Below are 19,585 nucleotides of genomic sequence, written 5' to 3'. Positions count from 1 at the left end.
CCTTTCTTACCTTGGCCATGTCTCTGAGTATTGCACACCTTGTGCTTTTGGGCACTCCAGTGATGTTGCAGCTCTGAAATATGGCCAAACTGGTGGCAAGTGGCATCTTGGCAGCTGCACGCTTGACTTTTCTCAGTTCATGGGCAGTTATTTTGCGCCTTGGTTTTTCCACACGCTTCTTGCGACCCTGTTGACTATTTTGAATGAAACGCTTGATTGTTCGATGATCACGCTTCAGAAGCTTTGCAATTTTGAGACTGCTGCATCCCTCTGCAAGATATCTCACTATTTGTGACTTTTCTGAGCCTGTCAAGTCCTTCTTTTGACCCATTTTGCCAAAGGAAAGGACGTTGCCTAATAATTATGCACACCTGATATAGAGTGTTGATGTCATTAAACCACACCCCTTCTCATTACAGAGATGCACATCACCTAATATGCTTAATTGGTAGGAGGCTTTCGAGCCTATACAGCTTGGAGTAAGACAACATGCATGAAGAGGATGAAGTGGACAAAATACTCATTTGCCTAATAATTCTGCACTCCCTGTACATACACACACACACACACATACACATATACATACATGTACATATATGTACACGTACATAAAAGAATAAATAAAGAAGAACAAAGAAGAATTGTTAGTTTGGTTAACTGACCTGTTTCACAGTTTCCTCAACACTGTTTTAACAATAGCTCTTTGTTTCTTTTGTATTTTTTCCCCGTTTTTAATCTTCATTGACAAACTGCTCTGGGAGAATACCAAAAGAGGAGAGGGAGGTGACTGAGAACAGGTTGTCCCTGTTTCTGTGTTTTTTTTTAATGCACCTGAACATGCACAAAATGCTTCTGTGATGGAGTTACACTGTCCCGGGCTGTAGACAGCTGACCTGAGCACATACATGCACCACCACCATTAGTTTCTACACTTGTCACGCTGGGTCACCGCGGCGGCGCGTCTTTTAGGTGACAGATAACAGAAAGGGGTGAGAGCAGGGGCGGCTCTAGATGGGTGGCATGGGGTGGCAAATAAAATTGCCACCCTAAAATAATCCTTTGCCACCTCAAGTGCCACTCTAGTTTTGCATATGACAGTGTTGTTTATTAAAGTAAGATAGCATTACCACTTTGAGCGTAGTTACAGTTAACATTAAATATAAATGCTGAAACTGAATATATTGCATAGTGTTAAAAAACAGCTTGATTTTGCCACCCCACTTGATTTCTTTGCCACCCTAAGAAAATTTCTCTAGAGCCGCCCCTGGGTGAGAGGTATATTCGAGCGGTACAGAGAGTGGCCACTGGCCAACATATTTTTTTTAACTTACCGTTATTAAAGCTGGTTGTGTAGACTCTCTGTGATCGCCGATTATGTGAGTGGTTATGTAAGCCGATGGTATGGTGTTCCAGGGTTCAAATAGTGGGTTTGCGCGCGCTTCCAGTTTAGACGTGAACTGTATTATTTTTGTTTGTTTGTTTGTTTGTTTTTTTTGTTGAAACACTGTAGGCTGCCTCGTAGTGGCCATTAATGTCTGTATACATGACGGCCAACAATAATAAACATCGATTATTGTTGGTAAGTATCCAACTTAGACACGGAAAGGCCTATGCTACTAAAAAAAAATACACTTAACCACATAGAAATAATCAAGCTATAGATTTAACACTATATTTACAATAAAGATAATAAACTATCACCATTTGGAGGGATAGACAATCATTCTGGAAAATACAATAATTATAATTCTACAACTGTTTACAACTGTTTATAACTTGCATAGTTCATATTTCTGTATAGTTTTCATATGTATATCCCCAAAAGACAAGGGTTGAATTGTAACCTCTTAAGCCCTAACACCCCCTGATACGGGGGCAAAAGGCAGGAGATCAGTGAAACATACATTTTAGAACAGTATATAACTTAGATGCACTCTAGGCCGAGTAGATTTTAATTGTCCCCAGTCGGTTTGAAAGGTCTTTAAAAAAAAAAAATAATAATAATAATTCCATCGTGGATTTTTGTACCATGGAGCTAATTAGCACAAAGGGGTTGAGCTTGACAGCAAATTGCCAAAAAAAGCCACCTTGCATTCAGACATTACTTGCAGATACAGAAAAACTGATGCCTGGTGAAGAATATCGTGGAACCCCACAATCATCATAATGACTATCCTCCTTCCCATCCATGATACTGATGAAATAAAGATGTAAACAAGTGTTTTGTTTATTTGTTCTTCTTTTGGGAGTTGGAGTGAAACAGAAAAATGACTGACTGATCATGCAGATCTGATACATTTGTAAGGAACAACACAACTTGAAATACTAAACAACCAAAAATGACATTAACAATGAAACGTTTGTACATATTATCTTATTGCCGCACACCAGTCTAGATGCATTAGGTTTTAAAGAAATTATTTACGTTGTTTTTCAATTTTACCACAAATAAATAAATAAACATGGAAGGTCATTATTGTCTGAGTTTTTAAGGAGCTTGGAAAGAAAAGCGTCTGGACTTCTTTAAGTTGCTTGAAGACGTTTCACTTCTCATCCGAGAAGCTTCTTCAGTTCTAAGGTCAAATGGCGGAGAGTCCCAGATTTAAACCCAGTGGGAGTAACCCCCCAAAGAGAGACAAAAGGACCCCCTGATGATCCTCTACCTCAGCAGTTCCCAAACTTTTTTTGTGAGGCTACCATATGTGAGGAGCAGAATCTTAAATTTAGTTCTGGATTTGATGGGAAGCCAATAAAGAGAAGCCAATATTGGAGAAATATGCTGCCTGTTTGTAGTTCCTGTCAGTACTCTTGCTGCAGCATTTTGGATCAACTGAAGGCTTTTCAGGAAGTTTTTAAGACAATCTAGAAGATTACAATCTAGAAGTAATAAATGCATGAACAAATTTTTTAGCATCAATTTTAGAGATATTGCCCAAGTGGAAAAAATACTGCATGTTTCTTTAAGACATTCTTGCAGTATAACTGGTGTGTTGTGTGTGTTATCTGGTTTCATGGACAGATAAAGCGGGGTATCATCTGCATAGAAGTGATTATGTGTCATATGCCTTCAAATGAAACTGCCTAAGGAAAGCATGTATAATGTAAGCATAATTACCTAAGTGTGTAAAGAGGACTCAACATTTAGGTCAGGGGTCTCAAACTCGAGTCCTCAAAAGCCAGTGTCCTGCAACTTTTCAACGTGTCCCTATTGCAACACATCTGAATATAATTAGTAGGTCATTAGCAAGACTCAATAGAACTAGACTGCATGCTCAGGTGGCAGTTCAGCCATTTGATTCATGTTACAGCAGCTCATGAGTACACGGTGGAATGATTTTTCCAAACACTTACATGCACTTAAATTTATTTGAGTAGGGTTAAGGGTTGCCATATCAGCATGCAGTCAAGTTCTATATTCTTGCTAATAACCTAGTAATTGGGCACTGTGTCGCACCGTCTATCTATCGTCAGTCTATCTTCGCACAAGCCAGGTCCTTTCCCCTCGAGCCTGGCTTCTACATGCTCCTTCTTCCTGGAGTCTGAGCCTCTCTTCCTTTTTGCCTGCTCAGCCAGTTTTTTAACAGATCCATTCAGCAGCTGATAAGCCACCTAAGGGCGCACCCACACCTCAACAGGTGGCTACTAATTACCAATTCGTCCATTGCCCAACCAGTCCACAGTGAATTAAAAAGAATTCCTGCAAAGCACTGAAAACATGCAATACAAATATCAAAATCAAAATGAAAATCATGCAAATAAACACACTAAAATTGACTATAAGACAAATCCAAATTTTCACTGTGTGACATTTGCATGAACCAATTGAAGTACATTAGATAGCATGCTCTAATCCAGCGGTGCCCAAACTTTTTTTTCGCTAGGACCCCTCTGTTTCACAAGAAAAATGTTACATTAACATTTTAAGATCTTACTATCTTCAGGTTTTACATGCTTAGATATACACACACAACTCCTGTTCCTCCATTTAGAAAGGCAGAGGCGACATGGTGTAATTATTTTACTTGTAGTTGTTTTTTTTATGTGTAATAATATTCAAAGTTGCTATAAAATGAAAAAAATGCCTCACTGTACAAAATGGTTTCAAAAACATAAACAAGTGTGGGATACTGTTTGTCCGTGACAGGGGGAACAAATTACAGCAGGATCAGCCTGATATTATTTGTATCCCACTGTAACTTTACTGTATAAAGAGCTAACATCTCCAAAATGTCAGGAGTAGTTAGTCATTAAGTGTTTGTGAACTTAAAATCAAGAATGAGGGATACTGTTTGTCCGTGATTTGGAGAGCCCAGTGCGTGCTCCCGACGAAGGGAAAAGCAATTATGCAGGGGAGACCTACCTTGGCACTTGTGCAGGTGAAGCCAAAGGGAGGACATGCGTCATCATATTTTCTAGTCTTTGGGTTGGAAGGAGGTTGGTTTGGAAATGCTTATGCTTCATTTCCTGCTTTGCGTTTGTGTGGGCGCCCCGTCAAAAACCTGTCTAAAGCAGTGTCCAAGCATTCATTCTTTTTTTTTTCTTTTTTTTTTTAAAAATGTATTTATTTATGCAAGTTTCAAAATTTTTACACATTCACAAACAGGGAGACAGAGGAACACAGACAATAAAGACAATAACAACAACAAAAAAACAAAAAACAAAAACAAAACACAGGAACAAACAAAAAAAAACAAAAAAAAAAAAACAGAGCAACAAACCCCACAACAGGGTACACAGCCAGCACTTATTAAAAACAGCAGAGAAGAAAAAAAAAGCAACTGGTATACATGTCAAACAACTCACAATCTAGTGAGTCCAATCCACAAGATCAAATCCAAAGATCGCTAGGAAGAGCTGATAACAATTATGCAATAACAGTTATGGGCAACAGCTCAGAATGAAAGCAGTTAAAACAACGTGGTCAGGACCCAGGGCGTGGACTGTCCTTCTTAATGTGGTCTATAAAGGGCCCCCATATCTTCCTGAACTTCTCCATGGAATCAGACGTAGAGAACCGAATTTCTTCCAGGTATAAACAGGAGACCATCTCCTCGAGCCACCTCTTGAAGCAGGGAGGGGAGGCAGATTTCCACTCCCCCAGAATCAGACGTTTGGCAATAACCATACCAAACATGAAGGCCTGTTGAACAGCAAAGGGAAGTGCCAAGGAGTCGCTGGAGCAGCCCAGGATCACCATAAGACAGTCAGGATACAGTTGCCTATCATAAACAGTGCTATAGAAACTAAAAATACTAGTCCAAAAGGCTGTAAGCGTAGAACAGGACCAAAAAAGATGGCCAAGAGTACCGTCCACAAGTTTACATTTATCACATTTGGGGGAAACATTAGGAAAAATCTTGTTCAATTTGGTTTTGGAATGGTGCAGTCTATGGACAACCTTAAATTGAATTAACTGAAGTTAACAGAGCATAGTTTTATCCGGTTTAACACTTCAGCCCATAAATAGTCAGTGATAACCAAACCAGTGTCCCGTGTCCAAGCCTCTTTAATATGGCAAGAGGGGGCTGCCGAAGAAAAAAGGTTAACAAGCCGAGAAATTAAGTGTTTTGAGGTGGGAAGTTCGTTCATTATATTGTAAAAGACATGCTGTATGGGGATGGTATCTAAATTTGAGAATGCTTGCTTGACATTAATTCCTAATTTGTAAGTACCGAAAAAAATGACTTGTAGGGAGATTGTACTTTGTCTGAAGCTGAGCAAAAGAGGCAAAATGATTGTCAATATAAAGATCCTTTATAGCAATTAACCCTTTGACAGGCCATCGTTTGAAAGCAGCATCCAGCATTCTTTCTTTTTTCTTCTTTTCATTCTGCGCCCCCCATGGAATGGCTCTGCGCCCCCCTAAGGGGTGGGCTCCACACTTTGGTAAGCTCTGCTCTAATCGCTGTAATAAAATATTGTGGTCAACAGTATCGAACAATGAACTGAGATCTAGCAGGACAAGCACAGAGATGAGTCCACTATCAGAGGCTGTAAGATCCTCTGTAACCTTCATTAAAGCTGTTTCTTTACTGTAATGAGTTCTGAAACCTGACTGAAACGCTTCAAATCACCCATTCCTCTAAAGATGATCAAGAATTTCTGAGATACAGTTAGGTCCATATATATATTTGGACACAAACACAATTTTTTTCCAAAGGTAATTGGACACTTGATTCAAAGGCTATTTCATGGGCAGTTGCGGGCAACTTCGTCATTATGTCATCATCAAGCATTATGTTCTGTCAGTGCGCCCCAGGGTGGTTGTGGTTACAATGTAGCTTGCCATCACCAGTGTGTGAAGCGCTTTGGGGTCCTTAGGGACTAGTAGAGCGCTATATAAATACAGGCCATATGTTCATGCAGGTGAAAACAAGCCATCCTTAAGCAGCGAAAACAGAGAAAAAAGAAACCAAATGAACAATCTCTACAAGGTAGGCGTATTGATAGTCCAGCATAAAGAGAAGACTGCATGAAAGTAAAAACAGAAGGTTCACTGCAAGATCCAAGTCATTCATAAGGCTAGAGAACAGAAAGGTTAGATTGGACAAAAAAAAAAAAAAAAAAGCCAGCCCACTTCTTGAAAATCATTCTTTGGACAGATAAAGCCAAGATCAACCTCTACCACAGTGTCAGCAAGAAAAAGTATGGAGAAGATATGGAACATTCTCATGATCCAAAGCATACCACATCTTGGGAGTGTAAGGCTGCCAGTGGCACTAGGACACTAGTGTTTATTGACCATGTGACACAGGACAAGCAACCAAATTAATTCTGAAGGGTAAAGAGCCATACAGCCAAAGCAACAGCCAAGCAGGAGTTTAATAAAGCACAGAAGTGCTTAAACCGAATTGAGCATTCACTTCCCTTGTTGAAGAAAAAACTTTGGACAGAAAGGCCCACAAACAAACAGCACCTGAAAGCCGCTGCAGTAAAGGCCTGGCAGGGCATTAAAAAAATTGGAAACTCAGGTTGTGATGTCCATGAGTTAAAGGCTTCAAGCTGTCATTGCCAGCAAAGGGTTTTCAACCAAGTATTAGTAATGAACATTTCATTTTCAGTTATTTAATTTGTCCAATTACTTTTAGCCCCTGAAATGAAGGAATAAAATGCTTTAGTTCCTCACATTTTATGCAATCTTTCTGTTCAACCCACTGAATTAAAACTGAAAGTCTGCAATTTCAATGCATCTGAGGTGTGTTATTTAACATTCATTATGTGTTAATGTACAGAACCAAATTAAAAAACAAACAAACCTGTGCCTCTGTCCAGATATTTATGGACGTAATTGTACTACACACCATGATGAAATATGACAAGTTTTCAACTAACAGATCTTTGGAAATCATCTTATCGTTGCAAAAAAAGAAGAAAAAAAGAATGAGAAAAACATTTTAAAAACGTATATGTATGCAGGTTTATTTAACTTTTAAGACAAATAAAAAAACAAATCAATTTACAATGCAGACCAAAGACCATGTTTTAGTTATTTAATCTTTTACGCAAAGCTGCCACATTTGAGACACCAGAGTATGTTATACTATCACTACCATATACCAAAGTGGTTCTCAGAAATTTTCTGCTATGCCCCGTCTTACAAAGTTGATCCCAGGAAGTCATTAACAATCAGTAAGGTGCAAGTCCTGTAGTTAAAGGGCAACATTAACACATAACCAGACTGTTGGCTGTTTATTGACATTCACAAAAGTAACAAGTAACAAACAAAGAATCAAAAAAAATATATCAGTTTATTTTAATTTCACCTCAGTTTGTCCCCAGGTAATCCATGCTTTTATAACAGTGTCTTTGTGAAGCCACCAGTAAGTAATACCTCATAATTTTAATGTGTAAAGATATGATGCCAAAGGGAAGAGATTTTTACTGGGTTTCACTTTTTTGACAGGTTTTAAAGAGCCAAATGTGCCTTGGCTGTTTTGTTGCATGCTAAATTCAGGCTTCAGGATAGGTTAAGGCTTTTCATATAGCTGTGATGGCTAAGGTTGTGGAAAGGTCAAATGTAACAAATAACCATTAGTGTAAAAATAAAAACAATGCTGTCTACACTTCAGTAACAAGAGAAAAATAGCTCAAGGTGTACAGTTAAAATACATATACAAGTGCATCGAATGCTAAGAAGGATTAAGATAGCTAAATATGTTTTAGTAAAAAATATGGAGGTACAAAAAATACTTACTTCTAAATACTTATTTACTTACAAAATCTAAACACTGATTTAGCAACAATGACTTGATTGGTCAGATACTGGTCAAAAGTCATGCTCCTCAGAAAAAAAATTTGGTATCTCTATCATTCACTGCAGTAAAAGTTCGTACCTAAAACAGATGTGCAAAAGTTCCACTAGGAAATCAACAGGTCTGTGAAAACAACATGAAATAAGGGAAACAAAACCTTTCCTTTCTAGCTAAACTCTCCCGGAAAATGTTCAGACTTAATGTTTCTTATAGATGGTTAAATGAAAAAATTTAAGCAGGATAAGACCTTTGATTTTAATTCAGTGTGCCCCAGAGCAGCTGTGGCTACAATGTAGCTTGCCATCACCAGTGTGTGAATGTGTGAATGACTGAATGTAGTGTAAAGCACTTTGGGGTCCTTAGGCATTAAGTAAAGTGCTATACAAATACAAGCCATTTACCATTTAATTTAAAAAAAACAAAACCCTAAAATAATAAATCTGGCAAAATGGAGGATCTTTTATCTGTATAAAAAAGTCCCTGATGAGTGATTGAGATTCCTTTTTTTTTTTTAAATAAAAAGGACAAAGGCAGGGCTGCATAGTTATAAAATTATATACTAATGATACTGGTTGAAATTACAGAGCAAGTGTTTGCACCCTCAGCTTTGGTTGCTCAGTAGTAATTATACACCAGACAGACAGATTACTGCATTCAAGGTGTTGTCTGGTGTGAGTGTTTGTACTGTCTGCGAGCTGTTTTGAACCCAATGTCTGCGTGGGCTTTCGTGGTGTACTGCTGATGAACAGGCTGTGTGTCTAAACTTGTGCTGGTACTGTACATTTTAAACCTAAAAATATACAATTAACATTGTTACCCTTCATGAAGGGTAGTAATAATAAGTAGATGGGGAAAAACAAAAACAGCTGTAACCACATTAATATAACTGCTATCAACAGCCAACTGCAGATGAAAGCACTTCAAACTGTTGGTGGAAACAGTATGGATCCCAAATACTGCTTAAGTTGTTCATGACAACAGGAACAGGCAGTAAAAGCCACATCCAAAATGCTGTGGCAGTGGGAGTGACATGCAAGGAGAGTGGGAGTCAGTTACCAATGTTTTGCGTGTATTTATGCAATTACTGCAATTTTAAAGTAAGACAAAAACATTTATAAACCTGAATCACAAAATAAAAGGGATTCGCGGGTAGGAAATGTTACCAAATACCTCCATCTATTCATCTGTATGTTTACCAGTTGACTGTGGAATGACACGTTGGTGGAGGCATCGGTCCAGATGTTGTCCCTTATTTGCTCCCACAGCTGTTAGAGGAAGCCGGGGCAGAACACTAATTTAAAATTGCATTTAATTTCAACTGAACATGAAGAGACTTTCAGTTTATCTGCTAATGAATGTTTAATATTATAAAACTATTATAATTATAAACGTTTAATATCCTAGACAATAGTAATGGAAAAATTATTATTTTAACTTCTCAGCTGCTTTAAATTGTTTCCTCAAGAAAAGCATATTTAATAAAATGCCTTTTGCATAACTAAAACTATAAATATACCTCAGATAATAGAGTTTTACATTAAATTCAAGTAAAACTAATCACAACCAAGGCAAGAGAGACTCAACTCCCAATAATAATGTCATTTATATAGATCATCAACTAATAAACTACCTGTGGTATTGCAACATACTTTTTTAATAGAACGAATTATGAAATATGTTGCTTTAAGAAGTACTCAGCCCTTGATAATGCTGCAAACAGCTAGTTTGCAATGTGTCTTTCAATAGCAGCTTAGTTACAGCCTATTGTGGTATGTGGGCCATGTGTAAGCACATTGTGTGGGCCAGATCTGGGCCATACCAAGTTTGCTATGTGGGACACTTCTGTAAAAGCTTCTGAGGAAATTATCCAATTTGAGACCCTCAAAACGGATGTTTGATTTTGAATTGTGCAAAAAAAGAAAAGAAAAAAAGAAAGAAAGACATTTATATTGTTTTCCAGCCCCTTGAATTAAACCTGAGTCTGGACTGTACCTGCATTTGATTTTTTACCCTTTTCTACTTACCAAAGATTACTAGACCCAGTTGTCCATTATGTCCATATACTGTTATATCAGAATGACTACATATTATACCACATATTAGCTATGTTATTGTTCAAAGTACCTTTTAAAACGTCCAGATTTATAAAAGTACCATGCTGCAGCCCCAACATTCAGGGAAAGCAAAACAAGAAATAATGCCCAGGCAACACGGCTTGTTCCTGCAGGGGCACAAGAAGAAACAATATCATGGGAAAGAAATTAAATATTGTTCTTTCTCACTTCCTTAACATTTAGTTTTATATTTCACATTCAAAACTTCCTTGTATTTTCAAGTTTTAACGTACAAAAATAAATTAGATGAACTTGATATGACCCTGAAAAAAGCTTTCACAAGCTAGGACACGCTCTGAGATTCTGTCAGTGAGGCAGAATAACATGTATTAATAACATGTGTTGCACTGGGTGAAGCATCCGACAACCATTCATCAACATGCAACATGACACAACATCCACAAAAGCTCAGATCTAAAAAACAGAAACAAAAGATAGATTTGAACAAACTGTAAAAGCTAAGACTTCACCTGATGTCACATGCACATAGAGCTGACCGTGTTTACTTCCATATGCGTTAGATGCTTCACACTGATAGAGTCCATTTAGATCAGACGTCAGGCTGAGCAGTTGTAGGTTTGCACCGTCTACTTTGACAGCAGACTCCAGCAAAGACTGGCCAGATCTAGAAAAACACGAATGAGACTCAACATGAAATGTACAGAGAGAGCAGAAAACTGTTGTACCAAAAGTCGAATACATTTCAGTTATAAGCTCTTTGTTATAGATCTTTACTTGCTCACACTAAGATTTTGTATAAAAAAAATAAGAGTAAATGGCACTTTTCATGTTAATTTCTGCTTTTTTGAAGAAAATCTTGTGTGAGTAAGGTTTCATGCCACTGTATTTTGTGCATATCAGCAGAGCCCTGCTAAATCTGTTCAAACTACATCAGTCTACACATTTGTCTTCAATAATTGATGATTCAATGATTTGGGAGCATTGATTGAAGCATTCAATGTAATGCAGCTAAACAACATCAATTTCAGATATTAGATAATAAAAGATTCAGTTTCACCACATCTGATTCTCATTTATCTCACCTGATTAACACTAGCAGAATGAGCTTGCTCTCTCAAGTATTGAAAAAAAATATAGCCACTTAAGATTAAAAAAATATAACTTGAAAATATTTAAAGCACTGCATTGGCCAGGGATTCCTCACATTTATTGGATCATCAGTGAACTACAGAGAGAGAAGCCAAAGATCGCTGAGTGACACTGGTGCGGTTTAATATGAAAAGAGTTTATAAGTATGTGAAAAAAAATCATGTTATTTGTAATTCCACTTTTGTTTTATGAACATAGTGAATTTCTTACCTACAATTACATTTAAAAATGTCCCAACTTTAAGTATGAACATCATACATCACGAAAACAGCTTTCCCTGAAGACCAGGCATTTCTATAGTTCAGAAGCACCTGATAAAATTATTTGTTTAGTTGCTATTTTTTGGAAAGCATCATCCATATATCGACCGACACATCACCTATGGGTATGTGTATAAAAGTATAGTAAAAATGCAAGGCAGGGTGTCTGTACTGCTGTGATTGGCTGAAAAGCCAAGAAGACAAATGAATCATCAATGCTCACAGCTGATCTTCTTGAGAGCCTCTTTACCATCTGCCTTTCTACATCTAGTAGCAATAAAGGGCATGCTGAAGCAGTTTTCATTACTTTTGAAGAGTCTACCTAACAGATGCAGCAGGTAAATGTAATGCTTTAAGCATTTTGTGTTGCTGTGTTTATGTTTTGTTTTTAATGCAATTTTTGACTGTTTTGCTTTTCCATTACTTTAAGTGGGAACACAGAAGCTGGGAACAATTCTTGCCTTTGTCACTGGAGCTAATACTCTTCCACCAGTTAGCTTCTCTCCACAACTTACCATTTAGTTTTTTTTTTACCAACACCAATCCAGGAACCATGTGTAAACTACCTCATGAATCCTCATATCATGAACAAATTAAATGGTCTTGGGTTGCTTGGCTGCTATTACTTCAACAAAGAATTCTACACCCAACCCTAACATGAGATAATCATCTGTTGAATAAGATTTTTTTTCTTTTTTTTTTTAAATTAGGCGACTTTATGAATTTTACACTCTAGTTGTTGAAAACTTTTAGCAAGGTAACACGGTCGCAGTCTTGTTACCTTTGTTGCCCAACACCAATATAGCCCTGGTTTTGAATCCAAAAACTTGGACTTATAAAGATCTAACTAAACACAAAAACCTTTTAACTATTTGGAAGCAATATCTAAAAACAGTAAAAGGCTAATGTGTGTGTGTGTTAGTCCCCATAGGGAAATTGCTCCTCTGCATTTAACCCATTCACCCAGTGAAGCAGTGGGCAGCCACCAATGCAGCGCCCGGGGAGCAGTGTGTAGGGACGGTACCTTGCTCAGGGGTACCTCAGGGTAACCGTTCAGTGGAGTCGAACCCCCGACATTCCAATCATGGGGCCACCACTCCACCTACTGAACTATCCCTGCCTTAATGTAATTGTCTGGACATTGTAACAACAATTAAATAGAGCTCTTATGCAAAATTCTAGTTTATCCTCACATTTAGACTTTATGTGTTTAAAATCTCACTGTAGGGTTTGGTATAACCTTTGTATGCTTAGGTGAAGTGTGTGTGTGTGTGTGTGTGTGTGTGTGTGTGTGTGTGTGTGTGTGTGTGTGTGTGTGTGTGTGTGTGTCAGTATGACGTCGTAAGGAAAACTGCTTAGCTAGGTGCAATGATGTTTCATTATGTTATTTGCTAACTGTTTTGCTCAGAAGGATGAATCTCAGAGCCAGCGCCAGGGGCTTCCTGGGAAAAGATAGTGGGAGTAGCTTTTAGGTCTTCATCCACAGGCCGTGGGACCTAAAGATACAGAGAGTTGTGTGTGGAGGGGTAAAAGAGAAGCATCCGAAGGGCAGAGCAGGCATGACTGTGAACTGTGATGTTTAATGTGTGTGTTGGCTCTCCTGCCCAGAAATAAATAGCTCTTTCCGTGTTGCAGACTTTATTCCACTTTATTCCATTTTGCAAAATTCCACAACAATACTGACTCACTGTTGGTATATGTATTAAATAGCAATATTTAAGTCCATCTAATTTTCTTTGGACACATGGGCAGCATCTCTGTATTCCCATTCACACATGGAAAATCCAACATCCAATTAGAGTCATCATGTATGTGCTCTAGCGGTCAAGACAATGGCATTACTGAAGACACCAGTGTTACAGTATTAACCTGAAGTGACCTCCCTATAACTTCAAAGTAGTTCAGAGTTAAACCATCTAAAAGTTACATTATCAACCACATTATATATGTACTATACACAAATGAACTGGGTTTATATAGTTTATACAACGATATCAATTAAAGATGAAAGTGAGGCCACATAGGCAATTTATGGAAAAGCAGCACACTTGATGGTCTCTCAAATGTAATCCCTGTTCATACAAATAAAGGTGGATCAGTTACACGTATAACTGAAAGTCTTATCTTTTCTCTGGCTATTGGCTAAAAGATCAGAAAAATAAAATCTCAATAGCCGAATCTTGATAGCATCTGCAAGAGCTTGCCAAAAAAAACAGTACCTAAAATACTGGTATGAATGACGTTAATGTCAAAAGGTGATGTCGCTATCAATAAATCATCTCCTTGGGTTCCCCTCCAGTTGCTCTTCAGTTTCTGGGATAACACCAATGGGATAGAAGTATGCATGCAAAATAGCTGCAGGTTCAGGTAACTGTCTGTTCTTTTTTTTTCCTTTTTTTAAAATTTTCTTTATTTTTTGCTCAGACACATGAAAAATTAGAGGGAACATTGATCGTGGGACAGAAATAAAGTGAGTAAAAAAACTACCTAAATGCATTTAGAATATATTTAGAACTATAAATTAAATTATCTTAGCAATTATTGGTTTTTTTAATGTCATAATTCCAACCCTCCTCCTTTATCCAGGCTTGGTACCGGTGTTCTGACAAACCATTCTATTTTGGCAAAACGTCCTACTGTAAGTAGTTTATGCACATTTCTCCTGTGACAGAGTAATTCCAGCACAAATATAAGTAGGTATGACAGTTTGCCACTTAACTTTGCCCATCAGAGTATGCTTGTAGCTCATATTCATAAAGCCAGGATGGTTTGCACTTAATTTTACCCTTTAAGTATGCTTGTAGGTCACATTCACAAAGGTAGCATGGTTTGGCATGTAATTTTGCCCATCAGTCGCTAAGTTGGCAACACTGTTCATAAGGACAAAGACATGAGCTCACCGGTCCTCTGGCCAGGTCAGCTAACAATAACACAACTTTCCATGGTACCTTATCATTAAGAATCAGAAACTTTATTGTCATTGTCATGAGAACAACGAAATTAAGAATGGTCCCCGATCATTGCATCATCCCTAGCAATATCAAAATATAAATAAAACAATAAAATTCAATAAATAAAATAAGAAAAGAATGACCTCATAAACTTTTTAAAACAGCACCAGTTCTTTACTTTCTAAAAGGATTGCATTAATAGAAAAATGGCTCCTTTCTCTGTCATATGCGTGGGCATACATTTTCTAAATCCATGTTATGGATGTTATTTTCTTAACAAACTGAACATGAGGAACATTATGCTTCTGAGAGAAAGTGAGGTGGAGGATTTTTTTAGGGTATTAAATCACTGAGCAATTAAGTTTAACTGGCTGACCTTTTGATCAGATCGCAGATTATGTGCTTAAAGTACTCACACTGAGCTTTCATCTGATATCATAGTCTGCAGTTTATTTTGCAAAATTCACTGCCAGCACTACAAAAAGAGTTTTTACCCACATGTGTACATGTGCCTCTAAATATAAGTCTCTTTCTCTCTCAGCATTTAAATGAATATTTCAACCGAAACCATTACTAAAACTGCTTTACCTGATCCAGGTGAATTTTGCATTTGGGTTAGCTTCTGTCACACACTCAAACGAATCCTCTGAAATTGCTGAAATTTTCACTTCTGTAGGAGAAACTGCAAAAATCAAAGAAAAAACAAACAAAAAAAACTGTAAACCCCAAACTAAGGAAATACTAATCATGTCAAAATAATGTTTCATAAATGTTTGAACCCTGTCACGTCAGGCAAAACCACAAATCTTGGTTTTCATTCAGTTTCAAAGATTAATCCTTTCAAACACAGTCAAAGGTGTCACCGGCTCACGTACAGTCACTTTATACTAAAAACAACATATTAGGTTTCTTGATCTTTTGGGGAATTCCACCAGAAACAGAACACCACAGTTATATAACATCACTAAAAAAAAAGAGCACACAATACTTCAAAACAGCCTCATTTAATTTTACTTATAGTTTGACATATAAATTGCTTGTTTGATAATACCCATGTTTATATTATATATATATATAATGTTCTTCCTCTACCCCCCTGCAATTTTTGCACAAGTCGAGGAGCGTGTCAGGTTACATTTCACTGTTTTATACTTGTATAACTATGCATGTGACAAATAAAGAACCTTGAACCTAGGGGAACTGCACAGATTTTCTCACTGGAAAGAGAATGATGCTAATTGAACTCATCATCTAGCTTGAGAAGACAGCTTTTACTTAGTGACATGGTGTTTTGTCATGCAGGAACCAGTAGGACATAACCTCAGGCCACAAACTCTGCAGGACAGGCTGAATATCTGAAATAGTAGTTTATTGGTACTGAGAGGTGAAGGTCTGCAGAGAGAGCAACTAAAATTACGGAACAACTGACAAAAAGTGACATACATTATATTAATAATGTATCTAATAAGAATGCATGTATAGAACCACATTGCACACAAATATTCCAGTATTGTAGTACCAGTCACTGAGGAAACAGACTTGTGTCTGGACTCAAAGTCAATAGTTTCATCTCACTGGAATAACTACTGTGGTATGACTTCACTGTATTTTTTTGGTTACATGATTTCATCTTTTGCAATAGTGGCGTAACAACACCCTTTATACGAGTCTAAATGTCGCCACTTAGTCTTTCTGGTTTTTGAGGAAATCTCTCCGTCTGCTGTGACAACCTAAATTTAAGAGACTTAACACAGAGGCAAAGTCATGCCAGCAGGGATAAGGTTGCAACTGCAAATGCAACCCCCCCGCTAAAACCTTCTCCTGAACAAAGACAGAAATATGAGAACGTTTATGTCTGTTTTTGTATAAAACAGGCTGAGATTGATCCTGGGTGTGTTGGTGTACTTTATTAATGATTTCATTAAACTGTTAAAATTCTTAAATGAACAGTGATAAAAAAAAAAAGAAGAGGAAAAATAATAAACTCCATGAACAGCTGATACTCACAGTAGACCTGTATGGTGAAGGCCAGGGTTTCTTCTGCAGACAGGGAGTCACCACTGATAACACACTGGATCTGGTGACCATTAATCTCTCTCGTAGGAACACCAAACAGAGAGCTGACTGTGGTAGTCGTACCGTTGTCATACTGGGTGGAGTTTGTTGTTGTCCTCACTTTGTCTCCCAAAGCACCAGTGAGCCACCTCACCTCTGCAGGAGGCTTCGATCCAGCAGCCGTGCAGGTAGCAAATAAAACCTCTTCTGTGCCCAAAGTAGGAAGATTGTCCATCACACTTGTGAAAGGAGGCACTAGGAGAGGTACAGCACACAAATAAGTTGACATGTAAGCATGACAGTAAAAGTAACTCTATCTACATCGGTTATACAAACACCTAGAATATCTTAAAACACATTTCATTTGTATACCGAGCAGGTTTAGAGGAATCTCAATCTTCTGATTTCCACTTGGAAACAGGGTGAAGATGCACGTGTAGCTGCCTTCATCCTTCAGGGCAACATTGGATAACTGGAGAGTTCCATTATTGTTGTTAAAATTCCCGACATATTTAAATCGATCATCACGTCCATTGACAAACTGTAGTCCATTTCTGGGTTGGATAGTAATAAAATTGTCATTATGAGGGTTTTTTCTAGTCTTCCTTTGCCAGGTAATCTGTGTCAGGTCATCATTGGTGTCAATGACATGACACGGTAAGATGGCCGTACCTCCTTGAACCGCTGTCACACTTCCACCAATCACCTTTAGAGCTGTAAAGAGCATGAAACACTAAGATCAAACCTCAGCTTAAAGATAAGAGACAAGAGAGGAGATGCTTTACACAGATTTAAAGTTACAGCTAAAGCAGTTAATTAAAAGTAGTCTAACATAAATGTAAATGCTGTAATTTGATTATTTTAATAAACCATATAACTTGGATGGATTCGATGCTGGCGTGACCACAGTGCACGTCTGATTTACACAGATTTAAAATTACAGCTCCAAGTCCATCTAGGATAAATTGTTCAAAACCCAAGCAAAAACTCTCAGAGCATAGTGTCTGATTTGGTTATTTGGCCTGTACAGAACCATTTGGAGCCATGGGTGTGGCTTCCTGGTTTTTACCTAAAATGGGACACTCAGCTACAATGCGTCCAGGCTTCATACAATAAAAACACATTTTTCCAAGTTCAATATAGAAGAACTAGAAACGTTGGTACGGCCACTTCCTTTAGCATCAGGATGAGATATTTGTCACTAGTGCGGACTTAATGGGTGTCAGGGTATTTCATACATTATTCCAAATCAAGCACCATGGTGACAACTCAAAACAGTCACTTTATTCAGTCTTGCAAAGTTGCCTGCCTCCAACAGCTCTTTTGTCTTGTACTAGCAAACAAAAGGAACAAAAGAAAAAACACTAGCAAAACAGTTTTAGTAACTGTAGGCCACAAAGCACAATATAATTACAATACAACAAACCACAGTACAGTAAAGACAATTAAAACTCAAAATACCATTTACCACACAAAATGTGACCGACATAAACACAACTGCACAATTACAAAACTCAGACAAATCAAAGTAAAAATAACCTGTTGGGTAATCGTTGGGTAATTGCTCCAAAATACACTCTGAAAATCTAAAGCATACGCAAGAATCCATGTGCTACCAACTACTACTGACTTGTTTTGCCTTATTAATCTAAAACCTTCCAGGTTCCTACCTATCTGTAAAGTCTGGCTTCAATTGAATTTATTCAGCTGAAGACAAACTTGTCTTATATAATCAGCATTCGCCGAAAAAATGTGAACAAAATATAAAAGTTTTTGAACTTTTCACTTTTTACTTTATAAAAAGCGTTACTGCTGTTTCGGTTTAAATTTAACTTTGTCATACCTGGTTTTTCATTTCTAGTCTGTTTTCCCTTCACTCACGTTATCTAGTCCCACATTTTTCGCTGTTAGATTTTTACAGCCTTCAGTTGTAACATCTGCCAGATTATCTCCCTTCAGCTGCAGCCTATCGAAGTATGGAAAACAAACTACGTACCGTCAGCTTCTCTGGCAAATAGAAGCGCAGATATTAGCAACAAACGACAAGTTATCAGGGGAAAATAGCGTTGCATGACTTCTCGCTGTAATTGCCAATGAAAAAACAGAAAAATCCACTCGCTCTGCTTACTGCGGTCAAGTGAGCCCTCACTTACGAAGTCACAGTCAAGCTAGCCGCCCCGCCAGCCGCACCTAAAATGTGGTTGCACTACTCTTACGCATATTACGGTACAGGTGCCGACTGGCTTAAAAACGAAGTGTTTTCTGTCCTGACACTATTTTACTTCACAATCCACTCCCAGTTTTGGTTTATCTCCACTTTCCCCCCTGTGATCCACAGCCCAAATTACTGTATGATTCAGAGAAAATTAACAATAAAATTTGCCCAATTTACTCTACTGTACTCTTAATATTCTCATCTTTGAGCTCAGATTACAGGAAAACTGTAAGAGGTGACACAGATATTTCACTGGATTCTGACTCTGGGTGACCCCCACTCTTCACACTGTCATCCACAGCAAAAATTACTGTACGGTTTTTGAGAAAATTGATAGTAAAATCTTCCCATTTTGCTTTACTGTACTCTACATATTGACATCTTTGAGCTCAGATTACAGGAAAACTATAAGAGGTGACACAGATATCTCACTGGATTATGACTCTGGGTGACCCCCACTCTGCACCCTGTGATCCACAGCCAAATATACTGTACTGTTTTTGAGAAAATTGATAGTCAATTTACCCAATTTACTCTACTGTACTTTTAATATTCTCATCTTTGAGCTCAGATTACAGGAAAACTGTAAGAGGTGACACAGATATTTCACTGGATTCTGACTCTGGGT

General features: G+C 37.8%; 1 protein-coding gene across 1 annotated transcript; it reads right to left on the bottom strand.

Annotated features, from left to right (window-relative positions):
* Positions 1-7,414: 7,414 nt before the first annotated feature.
* LOC146651022 (nectin-4-like) lies at positions 7,415-18,923 on the bottom strand. The gene is made up of 7 exons (XM_085385288.1): positions 18,739-18,923; positions 17,115-17,456; positions 16,695-16,997; positions 15,276-15,369; positions 10,837-10,991; positions 10,377-10,473; positions 7,415-9,517 (listed from the first exon to the last, which is right to left on the bottom strand). The coding sequence occupies exons 1-7, from the start codon at positions 18,812-18,814 to the stop codon at positions 9,502-9,504; spliced, it is 1,083 nt and encodes a 360-aa protein (XP_085241414.1). The 5' UTR covers positions 18,815-18,923; the 3' UTR covers positions 7,415-9,501.
* Between the last annotated feature and the right edge of the window lie 662 nt (positions 18,924-19,585).

Source organism: Rhamphochromis longiceps, linkage group LG16 (genome assembly GCF_057381845.1).
Source record: "Rhamphochromis longiceps isolate RC_006_pf linkage group LG16, R_longiceps_female_GT1.1, whole genome shotgun sequence".
Taxonomy (NCBI): domain Eukaryota; kingdom Metazoa; phylum Chordata; class Actinopteri; order Cichliformes; family Cichlidae; genus Rhamphochromis; species Rhamphochromis longiceps.
This window is presented reverse-complemented; position numbering and strand designations above follow the sequence as displayed.